At 34.3% G+C, this 24,172-nt stretch overlaps 1 protein-coding gene and 1 non-coding gene across 2 annotated transcripts in view; both read left to right on the forward strand.

The window, feature by feature from the left end:
* Positions 1-19,970, forward strand: part of MRPL3 (mitochondrial ribosomal protein L3) — a 40,211-nt gene extending 20,241 nt beyond the window's left edge. The window contains exons 7-10 of the mRNA XM_012766892.3: positions 10,012-10,120; positions 12,857-12,934; positions 14,416-14,493; positions 19,397-19,970. Coding sequence (XP_012622346.1) covers positions 10,012-10,120; positions 12,857-12,934; positions 14,416-14,493; positions 19,397-19,549 — 418 coding nt within the window. The 3' untranslated portion in view covers positions 19,550-19,970. The remainder of the gene's footprint in view (positions 1-10,011; positions 10,121-12,856; positions 12,935-14,415; positions 14,494-19,396) is intronic.
* On the forward strand, positions 2,340-2,476 carry LOC142875446 (small nucleolar RNA SNORA58). The gene has a single exon (XR_012922799.1). It is a non-coding gene; the product is annotated as a small nucleolar RNA SNORA58 (small nucleolar RNA).
* Positions 19,971-24,172: the final 4,202 nt, after the last annotated feature.

Here is a 24,172-nt window from a genome sequence, read left to right on the forward strand (position 1 = left end):
GCAATTACAGTCATCTTATTTCTTTAAAGTTGTTAGTGCCCTTTAAATTCTAATTGCCCTTTGGTTTCACAATAAAAAAATAGGCACTTATCTTTATAATGTTACCATTGGTAGTAAAAGTTAAGGGAGGTAGGTTAAGGGAGATTAGGTAATTGATAGAGCACCTTTGCACATTTACTGAGAGTCAGTTAGCTTGAGTTTTTTCATTAAAGTATCAAAATGTGTAAAGAAGTATTATTGCCCATCAGTCTCCCTATTTAACTCTACAAAGCAGCATGTTTTTTACTGAAGGTCAGCAAAATTAAGGCAATTGAAGGTAGTGGCAAAAGCATGGGCCTCTCAGTAGCTCTGTAACCTAAGACAGCTTTTTTAACCACTTTGTTGCACAGCCATGTTAGAAAGATTGAATCGGATGATGCATGGAATGCTCTTAGCTCAAGAACCTGGCACATAATAAATGTTCAAGGAGTATTGGCTACTGTCACTATTGTTGATATTGCTGCTTTTTAATTTAAAATTGAAAAGGAAAGACCCATGTTTTCTTCAATAGGGAATATCTTTTGAAATGAATCAAAAACATGAAGTCATTAAGAATTCAATTCTGGTATTTTCTAATACATCACATTTTGCCTTCTTTAGTCTATATTTTATGTAGCAAAGTAGCTTTACAAAATACATAATTTTAAGATCACATACTGTTTATACAAAGTAAAGAGGATGCCCTTGATATGGCTTCTTGCCTCTCTGGTATGCTGAGATATTTTTACATTTTTTTTCTATAATCTTTTTGTCTCAAGAGGCAGTATGACCTGGCTCAAAAGCATGGCCAAATGTTTCCATTTATCAGCGATTTGACCTTGGACAAGTGGCCTAACTTGTCTGGATTTAGATGTTATTAAATTTAACATAAGGGTATAGGGCTAAATAGTTCCTAAGTTTTCTTTAAATACTACAAACTGTTTCCAAAACATAATCTCTCAGTTTTCCAAGTGGCATAAGTCACTCTTATTTATGCTAATGAAGAAATAATACGTGTTAGTAGCTTCACAGCATGTGGCAATATGGTCTTCTAATCTATTGGATAATGTTATATGGCTGAAGACCTTCAGAAAACTGTTATGTCCTTTGATGATGTTGCAGAATTGATTATTTGAGATTTAGGTTTTTTTTTTTTTTTTTGAGAACAGACTATTCAGTACAGCAGATGTGGTATTCTGGATTTATTTAGGACAGTCAGGAAATCGAAGAAATCAGTACACATTTGGCTCTTTGTACTATTGAATGAGCTATATTTGATGTCAGAAAACCTATAAGCAGGGCACTCGTAACAATCTCTTGTTGATAAAAATGTTCCAGGTATTGATGGGAGGTTTATGGTTTTTAGACAGAAACTGTATACCTGTATTTCAGGTCACATTGTCAGAAACTTGTCCTAGAAAGTTACAGATATGCAGACATTCATGCCAGCTTCTAACCATATGTGAATGGAACACAACTGGAAAGTTCCACCATGACTGACTTGTCTCAGGAGCTGTTCATCACTGATAAGTAGGTTTAGACAACAACACTGAATTCGATAGAAATTGACTCTCAACTGTATAGGGATCTTCAGTAGAGATGCTATACCTTTGAAATGTGTGGAAATGAAAATAAGTAGATAAGTAAATAACATCTGGGTGAATTTGTTGAAATGAGAAGAAGCTACAGTTAAAGAGTAAAATATTTATGCCTTAGTAGTCCATCAAGAGTTAAAAAGCTAATCCTGAGGGAGATAGTAAATTAGTTAATAACGCTTTTATATACACGTCATTTATCTTGGCTAAAAATATTTTTGTTTATTGGAATTTTTTGTTTTAAAACTAAGAGCACTTGAATAGTTTGAATCTAAAGCATAGTCAGTCACATGATTATTAAGTTATATCCCGTAAGAAATCCTTTTGATGTTGGTTTGATATTTTGCCTTTATATTCAGCAGTACTTGTTCACAGTTAAAGATTTCATCTTAACTCTAATCTGTTCATGCTGGTTCAGTTTTATAAAAAAGAAGCCTAGTCTTGATTTTAGCTAGAAACTGAGATGAGTCTTCATTTCCATATTCAAATGTAATGTTTAACCATAACAGAGAAGCTGATTTTAAGTCAATGGTTCCTTCCTCCCATGCCCACTTCTATTTTTATCTATTAAATATAAATAACCTAATCTTGGAATATCCTCAGAGAAGGCAAGAGTCCTATCTCCATTTATTACTCAGTTACTGGTTTCTGAGGATTACGTACAAGTCACTTAAACTTCTTACAGCAGAAATCAACTAAAGAAAGAAAGTTAAAACTTAATTTGGAAGGCATACCCGTAGACCTTGCCTGACTGGGCTCATGGCCAGGCAGGGGGGACAGTGTATGCAAGAGTAATTTGGAGTTTGTGCCAGCTCTAGCCAGCTTAATCAGTGGCTGGGTAAACTGCAGTACTCCAAACATTCTCCTGAGCAAAAAAAAAAAAAAAAAAACAACTTTTAATTTGGAAATGGTTCTGAGTGAAAAACCTCTATGTAGAGTATGGTAATTTCAATTTTTTTAATGAAGAGATTCATGTGGTTTGCAGGTAATGCAACACTTGATAATAAACACTTCTTTTTTCATAGCAATAGTAGAAAGACAATACAGTAGGAAAAGTGTTCACAGAGGGAACAGAATGAGCAAAGGCATGAAAAAGTGCTTTATTTAGGTATTCATTGAGTAATCTGTACATAGGATTTGTAGTAGGCAGTGTTGAAAGGTTGGATCCAATTATAAAAGGCCTCTTATGTTCTAAGCTAAAAAAAATTACTGGGGAACCATATTAGGGTGTTGTTTAATTTGCTTGTTTTTGTTATGGCTGTTTTGTGTTTTAAAGCAGGGGACAGTCTTGTGTGATGAAATTATCACCTTGGGAATTTCACTCTAGTAGCCATGAAAGGATAGCTTGAAGAAAGGGAGATATTTGGTTTCTGTTTCTGAAACACTATAATTGAATGGCAGAGGCACTTCTGATTGGATATGTTTGATACACCTGTGGAATGGGATGGTAGCAGAATTCTTGCCAGAGGGCAGGGTTGTAGAAGTGGAGCTTATTAGTAAGAGCTTTAGGGGTCAACGAACTTTTTCTCAAAGAACCAGATAAATATTTTAGGTTTGTGAGCATTGTGGTCTCTCTTCCCCATGAGAGAACTACTCATTCTGCCATTGTAGCTCTGAAGTAGACATACATGATATGTAAATGAATGTGCACGGCTCTATTCCAATAAAACTATTAGATGGCCAGTACAGGCCATAGTTTGCAAGCCTCTGATTTAAACCATAGTGAGAAAAGAATCAGAGGCAGAACTTTGAGACTATATTTTCATGTAGCAGCAAGAGGAAAGGGACTTCTCAAAAAGTATTAGGGAAGCAGGATAGGGAGGAAATGATAACAATGGGAGGGGGGTAGAGGAAAACTCTGTGGAAAGAGTCTATCTTAAAAGAGGCTGTAGGAATCTGAACACTGATATTAAGGAATTACTAATTTTGGGGGTTATGATATGGCATTGTGATTTTGTTCTTTAAAAGCATCTTTATCTTCTAGAGATCTCTACTGAAATATTTGTGAATGAAATGTTAGGCTATCTGGAGTTTGCTTAAGAATAATCTATTGGAGTTGTGGGAGGAGAAGAATAGATGAAACAAAATAGGCCTTGCTTCGATGATTGTTCAACACTGGGTGATAGATACATAGGAGCTTATTGTGTTAATCTCTCTGCTCTTTTTATAAATAAAAATGTTTTATTATGAAAAAGCTATTTTTATTGTAAGTAGCTTTTTATTATGGAAGTTTTAATATATATTGAAGGCTTGGATTTGCAATTAGGGGATTAACCTCAAAGTGAGTTTCAAAGAGTAATTGGAGAGGAGGATGGATTACAGAGAAAGGTGGATGGTGGAGGAGAGAAGTAGTTTGTTTTTCAAAGACAAAGAGGGATATGAAGGGGAAAGAGGGTAGGAGAAGCTGGTGGCAAGGGAGTGATTGAAGAGATGGGAATTTTAGAGGAGTTTCTCAGAGGATGCAGAATGGTTGGGTTTAAAAGCAAGTGTACAGTCACTCTTGACCTTATGGGCATTTAGTTTTGTCCCCATATATAAGTAAATCTAGAATTATCCAATGAAAGGCAGTTTCTCACAAAGTAAGGAAATATATGATGGATTTATATTTAAACCTGTGTGTCTGCTGGTAAACATTTGAGCATTTATCACAATATGGCAAGAGAATGAAATTCTCATAGTAGAAATCTCTAGAGATTTATAGAATACCATAGGAAACATTAAATTATGCATTCCCTTATGCAGGACTCTTACAGTCGTACCTTTAAGCTTCTCCTCCCCTTTTCTCTGTACCATCTTTTTAAACTAAAAGCTATGCCCATTATGCATTTGGAAACTATAGAACAGAATAAAAGAAACTAATCCTCTTTCTTCCTATGACATAGCTATAGCCAGTAATAAATTTTACTCTGACTTCTGTAGGCTGGGCACTAAGGCTAAATCGTACATAATCTCTACCCTTTGTGCATTGAAAGAGTACTAAGGAAAAATGGACTGAAATAGAAGGGCAATAAAGTTTCCTAAATTAAATAGTATATTACTTCTGGATTTTTGATGAATTTTTGGTTTAACAAGTATAAATGCTCTAAATAAAATGTATTTTTAATGTTTTCTGAATTTTCAGATATATGTAACATTGTGTTATTTCTGATTTGAGCTTCTTTATTTGATTTTGGTGGGCTGTCATTAAAAACTACAGTGGAAAAGAGGGAAGGGATATAAAGCATGCGTATTATGTGATGTATGTTATTTTTGGTAAAATGGTAATTTTATTTTATGTGACCTGTGAAAGCATCATGTTTGAAAGGTGCCTAGGTATGCCAAGCATAGATTAGTTCATTTCTTTTGTTTTATTTTTGTTCTCAAGCTGATAACCGAGAGAAGTAATAGTATAAATACCTGCACCACCCATGGATCAACAGGTGTACTTTATCCTCCCTAATCTGAATTCAGCCAATAATTTGTCATGTTATTTGTGTTTTATCCTTTTGTTTAAAGGTTATTGAAAAGGTTCCCATTATACACAATATAACTACATGATGTATTCTGGAACTGGATTGAAAAACAATCTGTAATTAGCCGACAGATAATTAGCACTTTCAGGATGCCACTTTCATCTTATAATCATTTACTCTTAAAATGAGCTAAATTATCTTCTGTAATTTACCTGGCATGTGTTTTATTGGTGTATGATCTCACAAACCCTCTTTTTAACTAAAAGATGAATCAGTTTGAGAACTCAGAAGGTACCAGTAAACTTTCTGCCAAGAATGGCCAGGGTTACAATGTGGTATTTTTAAAACATGTTCCTTTTAGATTAGTGTTGCCTCTCCTCTCCTTTTTCTTTTAAGTGTTATTTATTTGCCAAATGATATCATACACTCAAATGACTCTTTAGGTATTTCCTTTTTATTTTTAAATTGCCAAGCTTTTTACTTTCCAAGAATGCTCTAAAATTCAGCGTAAAGTGGAAATGTTTATTAAATTTCTAAAGTATAATTTCAGTGAAATACTTGATCATTATAGGTTCTCTTAGATATTAATCTGTTTCTAAAATTAGATAGTGGGTTTTCATTTAATATAATCAAATTGCTGTTTTAGCTCTTTGATCAGGAATAAGCATTACATACAAATGACTTTCTTCAATCTATTGCTCTCTGATAATTCTATGTTAAATGCATAGCAAAGTTCTTATAGAAATAAGATGGTTTTCATACATTTTCCTTTTGGTCCTCTTTGTAAATGGCCTGAATAGTACACTATTTAGTAATAGCTAGCTTATTTACTATTAGCCACAGTCACCCTACTGCATAGTAGAACATCAGAACTTATTCCTTCCATGTAATTATAAGCGTACCCATTGACCAACTTCTCCCCATCCTCATCCCCTACCTAGTCTCTGGTAACCATGGTTATATTTTCTACTTCTCTGATATCTTTTTATAGATTCCACACTTGAGTGAGATCATGCAGTATTTGTCTTTCTGTGCCTGGCTTATTTCACTTAACCTAATGTCTTCCAGGCTTATCCACATTGTTGCAAATGCAGGATTTTTATTCTTTTTAATGGCTGAATAATATTCCATTATATATATATATATATATCTCACATTTTCTTTCCCCTCATCCACTGTTGGACACTTAGGTTGATTCCATATCTTGGCCATTGTGAATAGTGCTGCAGCAGACATAGGAGTGCAGATATATCTCTTCAACATACTGATTTCATTACTTTTAGATATATACCCAGTAGTGGGATTACTCGATCATATAGTAGTTCTGTTTTTAACTTTTTGAAGAGCTCTTCCATACCGTTTTCCATAATGGCTATATTAATTTACATCCCTACCAATAGCATATAAGTGTTCCTTTTTCTCCACATCCTCACCAACACTTATTTTCTTTTATCTTCCCCCCACCCCGATAGATTTGGGGGTACGAGTGTTTTTTTGTTACATGGATGAATTGTATAGTGGTGAAGTCAAGGCTTTTAGTGTACCCATCACCTGAACAGTGTACATTGAACCCAGTTGGTACTTTTGATCCTTCTCCCCCTTATTTCCAGTTTCCAGTGTCCATTATACTACTTTTTATAACCATGTATACCCATCACTTAGCTCCCACTTACAAGTATTTGTTTTTCCATTCCTTAGATACTTTACTTAGGATAATCGTTGCCAGTTCCATCCAGGTTGCTGCAAAGACATTATTTCATTCCTTTTTTTGGCTGAATAGTATTCCATGGGTGTGTATGTGTATACACACACCACATTTTCTTTATCCACTCATCAGTTGATGTGCCCTTAGGTTGATTCCATATCTTTGCAATTGTGAATTGTGCTGCAATAACAGCACAATATGTATGTGTGTCTTTTTGATATAATGATTTCTTTTCCTTTGGCTGGATACCCAGTAGTGGTGGGATTGGTAAATCAAATGGTAGGCCTACTTTTAGTTCTTCGAGGAATTTCCATACTCTTTTCCATAGAGGTTGTACTAATTTACATTCCCACCAGCAGTGTATAAGCAGTCCCTTTTCACCACATTCATACCAACATCTATTATTTTTTTGACATTTTAATAATGGCTATTCTGACAGGAGTAAGATGGTATCTCTTTGTGGTTTTAATTTACATTTCCCTGATAATTAGTGATACTGAATATTTTTCTTTTTTGTTTGTTTGTTTGTTTGTTTGTTTTTTGAGACAGAGTCTTGCTTTGTTGCCCAAGCTAGAGTGAGTGCCATGGCGTCAGCCTCGCTCACAGCAACCTCAAACTCCTGGGCTCAGGCAATCCTCCTGCCTCAACCTCCCGAGTAGCTGGGGCTACAGGCATGCGCCGCCATATCCGACTAATTTTTTCTATATATATTAGTTGGCCAATTAATTTCTTTCTATTTATAGTAGAGACGGGGTCTCGCTCTTGCTGAGTATTTTTCTTATGTTGACCATTTGTCATTTGTCTTTTGTCTTTTTTATAATAGCCATTCTAACTGGAGCGGGATGGTATCTCATTGTGGTTTTGATTTGCATTTTCCTGATAGCTATTAATAGCAATGTTGAGCATTTTTTTCATATACCTGTTGGCCATTTATATGTCTTCTTTTGAGAAACATCTCTTAAGGTCTTTTGCCCATTTTTTAATCAGGTTATTTGGGTTTTTTTGCAGTCGAGGTTTTTTAATTCCTTATATATTCTGGATATTAACCAGAATGTATAGTTTGCAAACTATACATCTTATCGGATGTATAGTTTGCAAATATTTTCTCCCATTTTAAAGGTTGTCTCTTCCCTCTTAATCGTGTCCTTTGCTTTGTAAAAATCTCTTTAGTATGTTGTAATTCCATTTGTCTATCCTTGCTTTTGTTGCCTGTACTTTTTGAGATCTTATTTAAGAAATTCTTGCCCAGCCTAACATTGTGAAGCATTTCCCCTGTATTGTCTTCTAGTACTTTCATAGTTTCCGGTTGTACATCTAAATTTTTAATCCATTTTCAGTTGATTTTTGTATATTGATTGTGAGAGGTAGAGGTCTAGTCTCATTCTTCCACATGTGGACATCTAATTTTACTGGCACCATTTATTGAACAGACTGTATTTTCCCCAATGTGTGTTTTTGGCACCTGTGTCTAAAATCAGTTGACCATAAATGCGTGGATTTATTTCCAGACTGTATATTCTCTTCCATTGTTCTATGTGTCTGTTTTTATGCCAGTATCATGCTGTTTGGTTACTGTAGCTTGGTAGTATGTTTTGAAGTTAGCTAGTGTGATGCCTCCAGCTTTGTTCTTCTTGCTCAGGATTGCTTTGCTATGCAGGGTCTTTTGTGGTTCCATATGAATTCTAGTATTGTTTTTCTACTTCTGTAAAGAATGTCATTATTATTTTGCTAAGGATCACATTAAATCTATAAATCACTTTGTGGGGATTGGCCATTTTAACAATATTAATTCTTCCAATTCATGAACATAGAATATCTTTCCAAATGGAAAGATATTTGTGTCCTCTTCAGTTTCTTTTATCAATGTTTTATTAAGTTTTTTCCTAGGTTATCTTTTTTTTATTGTGTCTATTGTAGATGGAATTATTTTCTTGATTCCTTTTTCAGATAGTTCACTATTCAGCATGTAGAAACACCAGTATTTGTGTGTTGGTTTTGTGTCCTGCAACTTTACTGAATTTGTTTATTCTAACAGTCTTTTGGTAGAGTTTTTAGGATTTTCTATGTGTAAGATTATCTCATTTGTAAATAGGGACAGTTTGACTTCCTCCTTTCCAATTTGGATGTCTTCTATTTCTATCTCTTGCCTAATTGCTCTAAGACTTCTGGTACTTGTTAAAGAGAAGGAGTGAAAGTAGGCATCCTTGTCTTGTTTCTGATCTTAAGAGGAGAAAGCTTTTCCCTGTTCAGTTTGCCATATATAGCCTTTATTGTGTTGAGGTACATAACTTCTATACCTAGTATGTTGAGTTTCAGAGAAAAACTTTAATAATGCTGTAACCTAATACCAATGTCTATTGCTATCTAAAACATTACCCTGAAACTTAATAGCTTAAAATAACAAATATTTATTACATTACCGCACATTTTCTGTGGGCAAAAATCCCGGTACAACTTACCTGGGTGCCTCTGGCTTAGGGTCTCTCACAAGGCTGCAATCAAGCTGTCAGGCAGGGCTGCAGTCATCTCAGGGTTCGACTTGGGGAGAATCTGCCTCCACACTCACTAACATGGCCATTTGCAGGCCTCAGATTCTCAGTTGTTGGCTGGAGACATCCCTGCCACATGCCTCTCTGTAGGACAGCTTACACTATGGTGGTTGGCTTCCTTCAGAACCTAGCAAGCAAAAGAGTACCAAGGTGGAAGCTACATTCTCTTTGTTACTAAATCTGAGATGTGATATCTCATCACTTTTGCTGTAGTTTATTCATTAGAATATGGCACTAGGTTCACCCAGACTTAAAAGGGAGGGAATTAAGCCAAGAGCATGAGTACTAGGAGGTGGGGATCTTGGGGTCCATCTTAGTGGCTGCATGCTATATCTGTTATGAGTACTTTGGAACTTTCAGAACTTTACCACTTTTACTGTGTCATCTTCACAGAATTAGGATGATAAAATTCCCTGTTTAGATAAAACTCCCTGTGCATATGTGCATAGCTTGCTGTTGTCTCACAATCTAAAATTAATCATTTTATATATTAATAGAATTAGACTTCAGGAAAGGGTGCAAACCAGGACAGAGATAAATAAATGTTCATTTACAATTTTACTTGTATAGCCTTTTCTAGTTATTTAGATAAGAAGCTTTGTTAAAACTCTAAGGTACTATCAAGAAAGTGTACAGTTGGGAATATTTTATGCTCTGTTCATTATGTAAATTCTAAAGTTTGTTTTGTTCAGTATTGGTAAAGGTTTTCAAGGTGTCATGAAAAGATGGGGATTTAAAGGCCAGCCTGCTACACATGGTCAGACAAAAACCCACAGGAGACCTGGAGCTATTTCAACTGGTGTGAGTATAACTAGTGATGTTTAATGCTAAAATATTCAACTTCTGCGCATACAGTGCTCTGAAGTCTGTCCTTCAGATCAAGTCCCATAATTTGAGTCTGACTCCAGATGGGTCCAAGTACTTGTCACCCTTTTATGAGTTCTGGTCTCACTCATTTCCCAGAGCCAGACTTTTATATCCCACATACTTATGACTGGCATCCTCAATATCTTTTGACCTACTTTCTCATTCCCTCTGTCTCCTAGCATGTGCTCTGAAGTTGACTACAGAAATCAGGTGTTAGAAAGCCCTTCCACCTCACCTTCCGGTTCCTTCCCAGATTTGTTTTTGCCTTAAAGGAACTGAGAATGATTGGCAAGGACAATATCATAGTACAGGGGAAAGAGGAAAAGAGAAGTAAACAATAAGAGCATAAGAAATGGAGAAAGGACTCTTTGTATTGCTAATTCACTCCTAATCCTCCAAAAGTATAGCATGAAGAAGCTAGAGGAATTTTATTCTTCTTTGGAGCATCAGAATAATACAAGGTCAATCTCTAAAGACTGATAATATATTCTGTTTTCCTCACCTAGGAGATTGTGTCATAAGGCTGTTTAATTTTTGTCAATCTATTGGCAAGAAAGGGAAATAGGCACTCTTACATACCACTGATGGGAATACAAAATAGTGTAGCCCTTATGAAAGGGAATGTGGCAATATCTAACAAAACTACACATGCATTTATGTTTGACACAGCAATCCTGCTTCTAGGAATTGACACTGAGGATGGTATCCCAAAAATGCATTTATACAAAATTAGTCATTGCAATATTATTTATAATTACAAACATAAATGTCCATACCTGGGAATTTGGATTAATGAACTATGGCATGTCTACTCTATAGAATACCATGCAACTGAAAAAAAAATGAGGTCATTCTCATATGGAACAATGAAGTGATTTGCAAGTTATTAAGAAATATACATGTTTTCTGCTTAGTTTTACAAAAAGAAGGACCAGAAGGATAAACCAGAAATTAATGAGATTGTTTAACTGCAAGGATGGGTCAAAAAACAGTGTGGAAGGGCTTAGACATGGCAAAAGTGATACTTTCGGTATACTTTTTTGTTATACTTTTAACTTTTGGAACCATGTTAATGTTTAACTTATTCAAAATAAAAACAAGGGTGGGGTGACATGTAAAATGGAATATAATTAGAAAATGAACCTAACTATTTCAAAAAAATAACATAACCATACTAAAGAGGGAGTGAAAAACTAATTCAAGTAACTTTTAAACACAGTACCAGTGGTCCCCAACTTACGATGATTCAATTTATGATTATTTGACTTTACATTCGCATGAGAATGGTAGGCATTTATCATAGAAACTGTACTTTCTAGTACCGGGGCAGCCATTTTGTTTTCCACTCTCAGTACAGTATTCAATAAATTACATGAGATGCTCAACACTTTATTATAAAATAGGCTTTGTGTTAGGTGATTTTGCCAACTGTAGGTTAGTGTAAGTTTTTGGAACATATTTAAGGTAGGCTAGGCTAAGTAAGTTATGTTGTTTGATAGGTTAGGTCTATTAAATGCATTTTCAACTTATGATATTTTCAACTTACAAAGGGTTCATCAGGCTCCTGCTGTTAGTCAAGAAGCATCTGTAGGTCAGCTGTATACCTTGAGGCTAAATTACAACTGCACTGTGCACCAATATTGGATTTTAGTTTATTTTTTGCAGTAGCAGTTCTTAAATAATTTTCTATGAATTGTATCATTGAGCAAAGAAGTAAATATATTGATAATGGAAGACGGGGTTTTCTCACTATTGGAAAAGACCGCTAAAATATGAAAGGGGGAAAATTAGAATGAACCCTATAGTGTTGAATTTGAATTATAGGTATAAATATGCATTTACTTGGAGACGGGTGCACATGCATGCAAAACAATATGTGCAAAGAAAAAGAAATACTCAGGATTGTCTTTTAAGCTATGTTGGTTACATATTAAACAACTCTACCACCAGGATGAGCTACTTCCACTGGGAATTTCACTTATCAGTATGAGGCAGATGATGGAAAAGTGTTTATATTCTAAGAAATCATGTCATGAGAAGCTTTTGCATTTTGTTAATAGATGTAATTCAGATTTGCTTCTTTAGATGTAGAAGTGTTGTCCATTATCAGAGTCAAAATCAGAGACTGTGAAGCTGTTTATGTGAATCAGAGACAACCTGGGCTAGAGAAACTCAGTATTCTAATAACTAACTCTGTCCTTTAATCATTTTGGTCAAGGAAAGTAACATTGAAAAACGAGGAGTAGGGCCATTGTAGCAGCAGCTGTGTGAATGGAATCCATTAAGACAGTTAATACAGAAGATGAGTTGAAAATAGGCCAGACAGTCCATTTTTTTTCTTTGAATGATGATGTGGTGTGTGTATATGTCCTTTTTATTTTTTATATCCCAACTAGAATTAGGTCAGTTACTATACTCATTACTGTGTTTTTCTCCTAAATCTATTTCTTAGTCTATTTTTTGACTAGACACAGTCTAGTCAGATTTAGAAAGGAAATCCTCTAGAAATAAACGTGTCTAAATTCATGTTTAGTTGTTTCCTGGGGCCTAGCAGAGTAGGACAAAAATATAAAACATTTTAATAATTCCTCTTAATTTGCCTTGTAATTTGATCAGTACTGTTTGAAATTGAGAGTACTTGAAAGTGTTAACTTTGGTTCTCTCATATAGGATGTTGCCAGAGTCTGGCCTGGAACTAAAATGCCTGGACGAATGGGAAACGTAGACAGGACAACATATGGACTGAAAGTAAGTTTCTAAAGTGGTAATTTTTCGGAACAGTTAAATTACCTACATGCAGAAGCACCAGAACGTGTATTTAATGTGTCTGTATGTCATTGTTCTAATAGGCTTTACAGTTATTGTGTATGTGTATGTATGTGAAGTAGTCTATATTCCAAGCTATGGAAAATGCAGTCATTAAAGAGAAAAAATCAGTGGTCTGTTATTTGACCTGGAAGATTTTCACAAGATTTTGTTGCCTTAAAAAAGTAAGATTCAGAGCATTAGGTATAGTATTCTCTTTTTATAAAAGAATTGAGCAAAAGCTCCCTGCATATGTGTATTGCCATAGAATTATATAATCACAGAGAAAAGTAGAAGGTTATATACTAAGTTATCTTGGATTATATATCACATGTGTGAGTGAATGGAAGTAGATGTGGATAAGGAGAGAAGAAGACAATCAAAATGGGAAAGATAGCACTAAAAAAAGGGTTGTGGTTTATATCCATTTTTATAAATACAGATATTTAAAAGGGAGGAAGATCTCTACAAACTTGAGAAATATAGTTAATATCTAAGTGAAAATGAGTTGTACTATAATGCGTGCAACATTTTTATTAAACAACTAATGTTTATATATGTATGCATATATGTTTCAAAGTGTAGAAAGTACAAAGAAGAAAATAAGCCTCCCATAAGAATAGCAACCAAAAAAACCACACATTTTGATGCATGTTCTGTCTCTATTCTAAATATATTTTACTTATAAATTTTGACCAATAGAAGTTTTTCGAATTTGAAATCTAAGATTTCTTCTCTTCTATTACTTTTATACTTATCAGAGACCATCTATGTGTCTACCTTTTCTTTGTGTATGGGTAATTTCAATTTTTACAGTATTTAACACTGATCCATTATTAGATATGAACTGTGGATGAAACTTGATTTCTTCTCCAAATATTTTATTTTCACACCACCATTTCTTGACCAATCATTCTCTCTCATTTGTCTAAGTTTTTTTTCTTTGTCATATGCAGATCTGTTTGAGGCCCGTCTGCTTAGCGCACTTATTTTAGACATTAGACCCAGTGAGGTTGTGGCTTCTCTAGTTTTTGGTTGCAGCAAGCTGGTACTAACTAGAAAATAAAATTGAATTTCAATTTGTTATTCTTAATGGTGCCAAGAGAGTCCATTGAGATATGCAAGTAGTTTTGATTATTCAGTCACATTTCTATTTAAAATGAGTTTTCTACCACTTCCATAAGATATATCTGGCACAGTCTTATTACATTCATAGCATTCGAGGTTTTTCAATTCTTATTCAACATTTTGAAGTGCTAATATGATAATTACTTTACAGTCTGCTTACATCCTCAGCTTTTAGTAACATTGTTTTTTTGTTTTTTCCTCAGTGAAGAATCAACAGTGAGAAAGTAACATTGTTTTAATACAAATATATTCTCAAATGTTTAACTCTTAAAGTTTGGTTTTATTTTATGCTTTAGGTATGGAGAATAAACACAAAGCTCAATATCATCTATGTAAATGGCTCAGTACCTGGACATAAAAATGGCTTAGTAAAGGTATGTGTAACTGTTTCTATTTTCCATTGTTTATACATGTAGGCATGTGCCATAAATTCTTCTTTGACTCATATATGTGGCTATAAAATAAGTGACTATTTTTCCACATATTCTCTGCTGAATTTTTCTGCTTTTTACTAGCATCTGAATGAAAAAAATATGCAAGATAAAGTATATCCTATGTCTATAAAACTAAGAACCTGTAAAAAGGGTAGGGCCAATAAGCAGAAGGATCTTAGGAAATATAAGGATAGATATTAGACAAACTATTGCCAAAATATCAATATATCTCTGTCTTTTTGGAAAAGATTGTTTTAGCTTTTTAAAGGACCTATCTTCAAATGATTGGATAAAGGCACACACACACGTACATGTAGTGAATACTATTTAACCATAAAACAGAATGAAATCCTGTCATTTGTGGTACTGTAGATAAGCCAGGCATAGGGAGATAAGTACCACATGACCTCACTCATATGTGGAATCTAAAAAAATTGATCTTATAGAAATTGAGCAGAACATTGGTTACCAGAGGCTGGGAAAACATAGAGGAGAAAAGAGGTTGGTCAACAAGTACAAGTTAGAGTTAGACAGGAAGGATAAGTTCTGACATTCTGTTACAGAGTAGGGTGACTTAGCTAGTTATAATGTATTATATTTTTCAAGATTGCTAGAAGAGAGGATTTTGAATGTGATCACCACAGAAAAATGATCAATGTTTAAAGTGATGGATATGCTCATTCTGATTTGATCATTATACAATGTATACATGTATTGAAACATTGTACTGTACCCCATAAATATGTACAATTATGTGTCAATTATAAAGAAAAGACAACATTTTAGCTTTTTTTAAGAGTTACTTTGACAAAAGAACTGGAAAATACATGAGTTACTTTCTTGAGATTCCTCAAGAAAGCTGGTTTAGGCCGGGCGCTGTAGCTCACGCCTGTAATCCTAGCTCTTGGGAGGCCGAGGCGGGCGGATTGCTCAAGGTCAGGAGTTCAAAACCAGCCTGAGCAAGAGCGAGACCCCGTCTCTACTATAAACAGAAAGAAATTAATTGGCCAACTGATATATATATATAAAAAAAAATTAGCTGGGCATAATGGCACATGCCTGTAGTCCCAGCTACTCGGGAGGCTGAGGCAGAAGGATCACTGGAGCCCAGGAGTTTGAGGTTGCTGTGAGCTAGGCTGACGCCACGGCACTCACTCTAGCCTGTACAACAAAGTGAGACTCTGTCTCAAAAAATAAAAAAAAAAAAAAAGAAAAGAAAGCTGGTTTAAAATAGACATTTTAGGGGGGGTGATTATTATTACCAGCACCACTCTGATTACACCTTTAAGGGGTTTTCTTAAAAATAAGTGTTTTCATTTTAGAAAAATTCTAAAACAAAGTACAAAAAAAAGGAAACAAATATGTTGTACAGATAGATTTTAAGAAAAACTCTTAAGCACTCAGATTTATTTTAATCAAATAAAATACAAAATAAATGTTCTGTCTGGGACTTAGGCCAACATAATACAAATTCTCTGACTTCTGAGTTTTTAATATTCCATTCTGAAAATAAATCTATAATAAAAGTGATGTCAAGCTATTCCCAAAGGTGTATTCTTCATTGATTTTCCAACAATAGTTGTAACAACAAAAAAAAAAAATTGAAACTTAAATCTCAGATTTTTTAAATTCAGTGTTTTCTTATGTATTCTCATTTTTTAAAAGTAGGTTCCATTACTAGTATAAGGCATAAATAAGAGTTTTACTTTCTAAAATTCCCTTTCTGGAACACTTCACTTACTGACTGGATTACTCTCACTTTTCTTAAAAAATACATTTGATAAATTTTTACAAGTTTTTTTGTTTTTAAGTTTAAGTGGGTTTCCAATCTCCAAGTGAACCAGTCATACTTGACAGGTAGTTGAATCCAGCAGGTTGTCATTGTACTTCTCATGACATTTTGGTTTCATAATTCAGTGCATCCCTAGCCCCACATTTCTGGTTACAGGTTATGAATGTCAGAATCTAATAAAAGAGAAAAAAAATTGAAAGATTATTTTCCATAATCCAGTTATACTAGATGGGAGGTTAATTTTTAAATGTCATCAAATCCTCCTTTTCTGTCCATTTTGCTACATATGTGGTTCTAGGCTGGTTTTCTAGCTGAACCTTACCATTGCTGTGACTTTTTAAGTATGCCTTAAAATGTTGCCTTTGGCACCAGTAGTGTGAATAAGTCAATTATCTTGAAAAACTATTGCATGTATAACAATAGTCTGATGTGGTTGTTACAGATAATTTATAACCAGCAACAATGATCATTAGCCATCACTGAAGATATTCAGAAGGTACACCAAAGGCAATTCTGAAAGAGAAATCTAAATACATTTTGAGAAACCATAGTATCAGAGGAATGTCTAGTCCACTTTGAACTGTTATCACACTAGTAAATAAACTTACAACAAACATTTTGATAAAAGAACTCATCCTAAAAAAATCTTTGTAATATGGTGCCTAAATAACTGTCTTTACTAAAGACCTTAAACATAACGTCTGTCTTAAACATTGAGATGTGGGTTTGGGAGTGTTTTGTGGGTTTAGGTTTTTGGTACATCTTTTCACCCCATTGTTTCCATTCTTCCAGTGATTCCATAGCAGGCAAATGAGGCCCCCCCCCTTGCCCATGGAGATTGAGCCACTCTCAAGTGGACAGGCAACTTTATTGACATCTGCTCACCTTTTAGGAGGTCAGAGTATAGGACTACCAATAACTTTTTTTTTTTTTTTAAGATTCCAAAGTTAGTAAAGATAGTCTTAGGGATGATCAACCTGTTTAATTAACATAAACTTTTTATTACTTTTGGATTCACTAAATGTATTAAGAGAGCCTAAAGAACTGTTTACAGCATAATATAGTGTATGTTACCAAATTCTATTCATTTGTACTCATTCTTATATTCTAATATATAATTTATATTTCTTTTCAGATTTGCCTGAGTTTTGTCTGTCCTTCTCCCATCTTTCCTTAAAAGATTTGAACTGGTTTGCCAATAGACATAAAAAGAACATTGTAGATAATTGAGAGAGTCTTGGTGAAGGCAGGGAAATAATAAAGCCAGGGGTAAGATTAAATACACACCATACAGTCTTACACATTTGTTAAAGACGAACTATAGACTTTTGGCCCTCAGCTTTAGAACCACCAAGACAAAAAAGATTTAAATGAGGTGTCATCATTTATGTTTCAAATTGAAGAATTCTAGTACTATAGCATTTACACTTAGAATATATAAACAGTGCTTTTGTTGTCTGAAATATTCCCCAGGCATAATAGATTTATAAAAGTAGCTCTTTGGGTCTTTAATGATTTATTTTTATTTATCAAATTAGCAAAGAAAGTTATTGGTTTTTTGCTTGGATTTTATTTTCAATCCTAAATACTGGGAAAGTTTAAATCAGTATGAATATGATTTATTTTTTCCTAGTTAAGGTTCAACCCAAGATTAATGAATTGGTTGGGAAAAGAATCTGAAAAAGTTTATTTTAGGGGGGCAACTTACTGATAATTTCTTGAAACAGTTTAATGAGAGAGATTAAAATAGATCTGTTTTTCTGTACTTAGCTGTTCCTAGCAGCTGTGTGCTTATTTCAACTAAATTATTCATTTCTTATTGCCAAACTGATTATGCCTTATTTTACTCTGTGTATATAATTATATATAATTATTTTTTTAATTTTTCTATGAATGAAGGCTGTGGAATGAGTCAGAAGCTTTGAAGAACTCAATACTGTTTTCCAAAAATCAAACCCAACATTTTAGATCACATCAATATCTATACTAAAATTCTTTGGTCTATGAATTCACAAATATAATTAGAATTGTTTTTTAAAAACGTAAAGTTAGTAGATCTCTTATAAAGACTTATCGGTCTGTTATTGGTTTTTTGTTGTTTCTTTTTGAGACAGAGTCTCACTCTGTTGCCCAGGCTAGAGTGCCGTGGCGTCAGCCTAGCTCACAGCAACCTCAAACTTCTGGGCTCAAATGATCCTCCTGCCTCAGCCCCCCGAGTAGCTAGGACTACAGGCATGTACCACTATGCCCGGCTAATTTTTTCTATATATTTTTAGTTGTCCAGATAATTTCTTTCTATTTTTAGTAGAGACGGGGTCTCACTCTTGCTTGGGCTGGTCTCGAACTCCTGAGGTCAAGCGATCCTCCTGCCTCGGCCTCCCAGAGTGCTAGGATTACAGGCGTGAGCCACTACGCCCGGCCTGTTATTGTTATTGTTAAATGTAATTCTGTCTTTACCTTCTCGGTAAGAATGCTATCTACTAATTGTAAGCTAATTTTCTTAATAAAAGGTGATATTTTTGGTTATGTACTCTTACAGTTAAGACTAGCAAAAATACTGGTAAGGTTTTTTTTAAATCTCAGCTCAAGAAATTAATGCTATAAAAAGTAAAAAATAAAATAATCAAAATAGACACCATGAGTAGATAATAAAATAGGTAATTACTAGGTGTATAGTTTATGTCAGGTCTTTATGTTTGAAAAGTAAATCTGGATATAAATTATATTTGAGTAGTAATTTTAGAATGTAACTTATCCTATAGGCAGTTTTAGAGATTTATAAGTTATGATAAGAGATAAAGTAAAAATTGGTGATTTTATTCTTATAAGAGAGCTGATTAACTTGAGTTTCTGTCATTAGATTAATCAGATTTTTGGAATAAAAGGAATGCATTGACTGAGTTCTTTTTACTCTATATATTTAACAATTGTATTATTCACATTAGAAAATGTCGGAGCAGATATTCTTTGATTATGAATAGTAGATAAAATAGGCTGGCTTTAAATAATTGGTAGCACTTATTGAAGTAAAATTTTTGTCTTCTCCCTCAGGTCAGAGATTCTAATCTGCCTGCATATAAGGATTTCTGTAAAAATCTACCATTCCCTACATATTTTCCCGATGGAGATGAGGAGGAACTACCAGAAGATTTGTATGATGAAAATGTGTGGCAGTCTAGTGAACCTTCTATTACATTTGCCTAACATGTTTGGACTTGGCAGAACCTTATGTATTCTGTGAGTGTTGATAAGCCAGAAAAGTAATATAACCAGAGATTATATTCTTTCCTCGTCATAGCAGTACCACACTTGTGATCTTTATCAACGACATAGATCACTCATTGCCCAGCTGAATTTTGTTAGAAAAATTACCTCATTAAACGTGTAAGTGAAGTAGATTGGATTTACTAAAATTGGCAGTTTGCATATTAATTAGCAAAATATTTGTAATTTGTGGACTTCATTTTTTTTAACTATACATTTCTCAAGTTATCTTAAGATGTTTGTAAATTTAACTTTTATTAAAGACTGGTCCATCTTTGTTGAAAGAATGGTTGTGAAACAGTAGAAAACCATATGGGTACTATGATGCCACCTATTTGAATAAAGAAACCATTGGCTAAAATTCATTTTTTTTATTCTTGTACATTTTAGAGCCTTAAAAGGAGGAAGTAAGTAAGATTTTCATTTAAATACAGAAACATAAATGTTAAAGGCCTGACAAAGGAAAGGAAGAAAATCATTAATTACAGGTCCTGTTTACACTTCTGTTGGAGCAGTAATTATTTTTCAGTTTGATCACTCAAATATAAGATAGGGATAATCATTTTTTCTTAGTGCTTTTCATAAAGGATGTATAATGGCCTGGGGTTGTACATTCAGCAAACTTTATCAAGTATTACTCAAAATGTTAATGGTTTCTGGGTTTCTCTTCATTATATGAAATTAAGATGTATTTACTAGTGGCTACTCATGACGTATTTGAGTTAAACTTAACAATGTAAGTATAAGCACACCTCATTTAAATACTTGCTTTCCTCCAGACCAGATTCTTAATTCATATCACCCAAGAGATTTATTGATCATAATGTTAGGTCTCCACATAGTTTCCTTATAACTAATGAATTTGTATTGGAAGATCCAACCATACTTTTATGGCCATACCATATTTTTCTCATTCTTCACTTTAAATCCAAATGTAACTACATCTTTTTTTTAAGTTTTCATTTACACTTCATCTCATTCCATTAAAGATTTGTGGGAATTGGCAGGAAATCCACTGAGTAATATAGTAAAGTAAGAATAAAAAATTTAGAATGATATAAATTATATAGAATAGGTGGTATGTTGGGTGGGAATGGTGCCAATGTAATACAGATGACAGGCTAAAATAGGCAGAGTTGTGATATTCAGATAGTTTGGTTCTGAGCTTCCTGGGTGCCAAAGTAAAACATGTAACATTGATCTGTTACATATTTCTCTTTAATCATGAATTCTTTAGGGGAAATCCTTTTATTTTATTTGTATGTCCTGTAGCACATGCTTGAACGTAGTACTAAGTCTTAAACTGTAATTGAATATTCTCTTAATATTTTTAAGTTTTTGAACAGTAAAAATAATAGCCATGTTTGAAGTCACCACACCATGGTTGGTTAAAAACAAAAATAACTTACCAAACTAGAAACTTACTACTAAAGGTTATCTCAGGCAATCATCATATACAGGGTAAAATGCTAGAATTCTTTTCAGGGATCAAACAAGGATACCCTCTACTACTTATATTTACAGTGGTTTTGGATGTCCTGGCCAGTTCAATAAAACAAGTAAGAGTAATGAAGTAAATTGGAAAGGGAGAACACATCTCATTATTTATAAGAAATGTCTACCTAGAAGATCAAAGACAGTCAACTGACAAGCTATTGGGACCAATAAAGAGGTATTTAAAAAGGTAACCAAATACAGTACAAGATTAATATATATAAATGTATAATAGCAATAGTTTATGGGAAAAAATGTTTACCATTTGTAATAGCAATAAAATAAAAGTTACATAGGAAAAGCTCTAACAAGAAATGTGGTAGGGTTTTATGTCCTTTATTGAAGTACATAGAAGAAAACTTGAATAATGGGGAACAATATCATGATCATGAATAAAAAGGCTTAAAATGTAAAGAATTCAGTCATATTTTTGAAATCTCAACAGGACTTACCATAGAACTATTTAAACTGATTCTAAAATTCATGTGATTTAAACTGATTCTAAAATTTATGTGAAAGTGTAAATTCAAGAATAACTGACACTTAAATTGGTACCCCTTAGTTAGGTATCCCCCCATACTATGCTTAGGAACTTATACAGGCATACTTTAAAAATATTGCAGATTCAGTTCCAGACCACCACAATAAAGCAAATATTGCAATAAAGTGAATCACAATTTTTTTAGTGTCCTGGTGAATAGAAAACTTATATTTATACTATACTATAGTGTTATTAGATATGTAGTAGCATTATATCTAAAAAAAAATGTATATACCTTAATTAAAAAGTACTTATGCCAAAAAATGCTAATGATCATCTGAGCCTTCAGCAAATCATAATCTTTACTGTTGTAGGGTATTGCCTCAATATTGATGACTCAATATTGATTGCCTCAATATTGATCAGGGTGGTGGTTTCTGAGGGTTGGGATGGCTTCAGCAATTTCTTGAGAGCAATAATATTTGAAAAGGAATCTTTTTTTTCTGAGCAGTAGGTTTCAACAGTAGGCTTAAAATACTCAGTAAACCAGGCTGTTAACAGATGTGCTATTGTCCAGGCTTTGTTGTTCCACTTACAGAGCACGGGCAAAGTAGATTTAGCATAATTTATAAAGGCCTTGGGATTTTTGGAATGGTAAATGAGCATTGGCTTCAACTTAAAGTCACCAGCTGCACTGGTTCCTAACAAGAACTTTTAGTTTCTAGTGAGAGATGTGTGACTCTTTGTTTCACTCGAGCACTTAGAGCCTGTTGGGTTATTAATTGGCCTCATTTCACTATTGTGTTTTAGGGAATAGGGAGGCTCAAGGAAAGGCAGAGAGGTGGAAATGGCAGGTTGGTGGAGCAGCCAGAACACACTCGACATTTATCTATTAAGTTTGCCATCTTACATGAACTCAGTTCAGTTAACTATTACAACATCAAAGATTATTGATAACAGATCACTATAATGGATACAATAGTAATGAAAAAGTTTGAAATAGTGTGAGAATTGCCAAAATGTGGCACATGCTGTTGGAAAAATAGCACTGGTAGACTTACTTGACACAGGGTTGCCATAGACTTTCAACTTGTAAAAATTGCGGTACCTGTGAAGTGCAATAAAGTGAAGCACAGTTAAAACAATGTAGGCCCATAATTGTTTAACTTTGAAATTCAGAATACAGTCAGCCCTCCATATCTGTGGGTTCTGCACCCATGGATTCAACCAACTGTGGATCAAAACTATTTAGAAAAATGAATGGTTGCATCTGTAACTGAACATTTTCAAACTTTTTTTCCTTGTCATTATTTCCTAGACAATACAGTATAAACACTATTTACATGGCATTTACATTGTATTGGGCATTCTAAGTAATCATGATTTGACGTTTATGGAGGATGTGTGTAGGTTATGTGCAAATGCCACCCCATTTTATGTAAGGGACTTGAGCTCCCATGGGTTTTGGTATCTGTGGGGTGGGGTTGGGGTCCTGGTATCCCCCACAAATACTGAGGGATGACTGTAATATATACCTTAATTCTTTAATTCACTGCATTTGGTAAAAAGAATTTAATTAACTTATACATGCATCAAATTTGCTGATAAAGCAGTAGGAAGAAGCTGTCATCTTGCAAGACAAATGAATAGTGATTTCTAGGAGAACTTAAAAGTCTTGTTGCTGCATTATGTATTTGTGTAAAAGTTTAAAGGAATCATAGCATATGAAGGTAGCGAAGTAATAGGAGAGCAAGGAGCAGTTCAGCAGATAATTGATCAGACATAAGATGTATTGAAGAAGGCAGGGAACATTCTTCATAGAAAGCCTGTCCCCAACCCACCCCATCTGTCATTAGAGTTAGCAAGTGATCTGTGGCTCTGTTTTTTTTTAAGTTTAAGGAGATAATTTCTGATCATTTTAGGATCACAAGTGTGAGCTCTGTCTTCCAGAGCCAGACAGGGGGCAAAGCATCTACTCCTGGCCCCCATCCCTCACCCATTCCCCACTGTCAGCACCTTGTACAGCTAGCCATTTATTGAAGATCTAGGCCCTATTATTACAAACTTTTTGGGTGGTCCAGAAGAAATGGCCAGAGTTGTGTCCTACTGAGCCAAATGGAAAAGGAGAAAGCCTTCTCTCCAGTTAAGGATTACTTAAGCCAGAGTCTGCCTGGACGAACACTAAGCAAAACACATGTGATTTGCTAAGAACCTTGGGTCATTATTGCCATCTACAGCACAAGCAACTTGCCTCACTCAGCACCTGCCCTCAAATGTTCGACTCAAAAATGGAACTTTGCCTACTATGGGATACATGGTCCCAACTCTGGCCTGCTCACCTCTCTGGAGCCCATGCAATACTAGAATCCTACTCCTGAGCAGTGTTGACTACTAGAAACATGTGGAAGCAATTCAATTCTCAGCAGTGGAGCCCTGTTGAGCTTGAATTTGACTTACTGTTTTAGATTTTATCTTGAAATGGGGAACATTTTTGTAACTAAACTTCCTTCAAATTGGATATTTGTTCCAGCATACTCGTTATTAGCTGTTAGTGATAATAGGGAAATACTGAACCTTGTATAATTCTT

Source organism: Microcebus murinus, chromosome 1 (genome assembly GCF_040939455.1).
Source record: "Microcebus murinus isolate Inina chromosome 1, M.murinus_Inina_mat1.0, whole genome shotgun sequence".
Classification (NCBI taxonomy): domain Eukaryota; kingdom Metazoa; phylum Chordata; class Mammalia; order Primates; family Cheirogaleidae; genus Microcebus; species Microcebus murinus.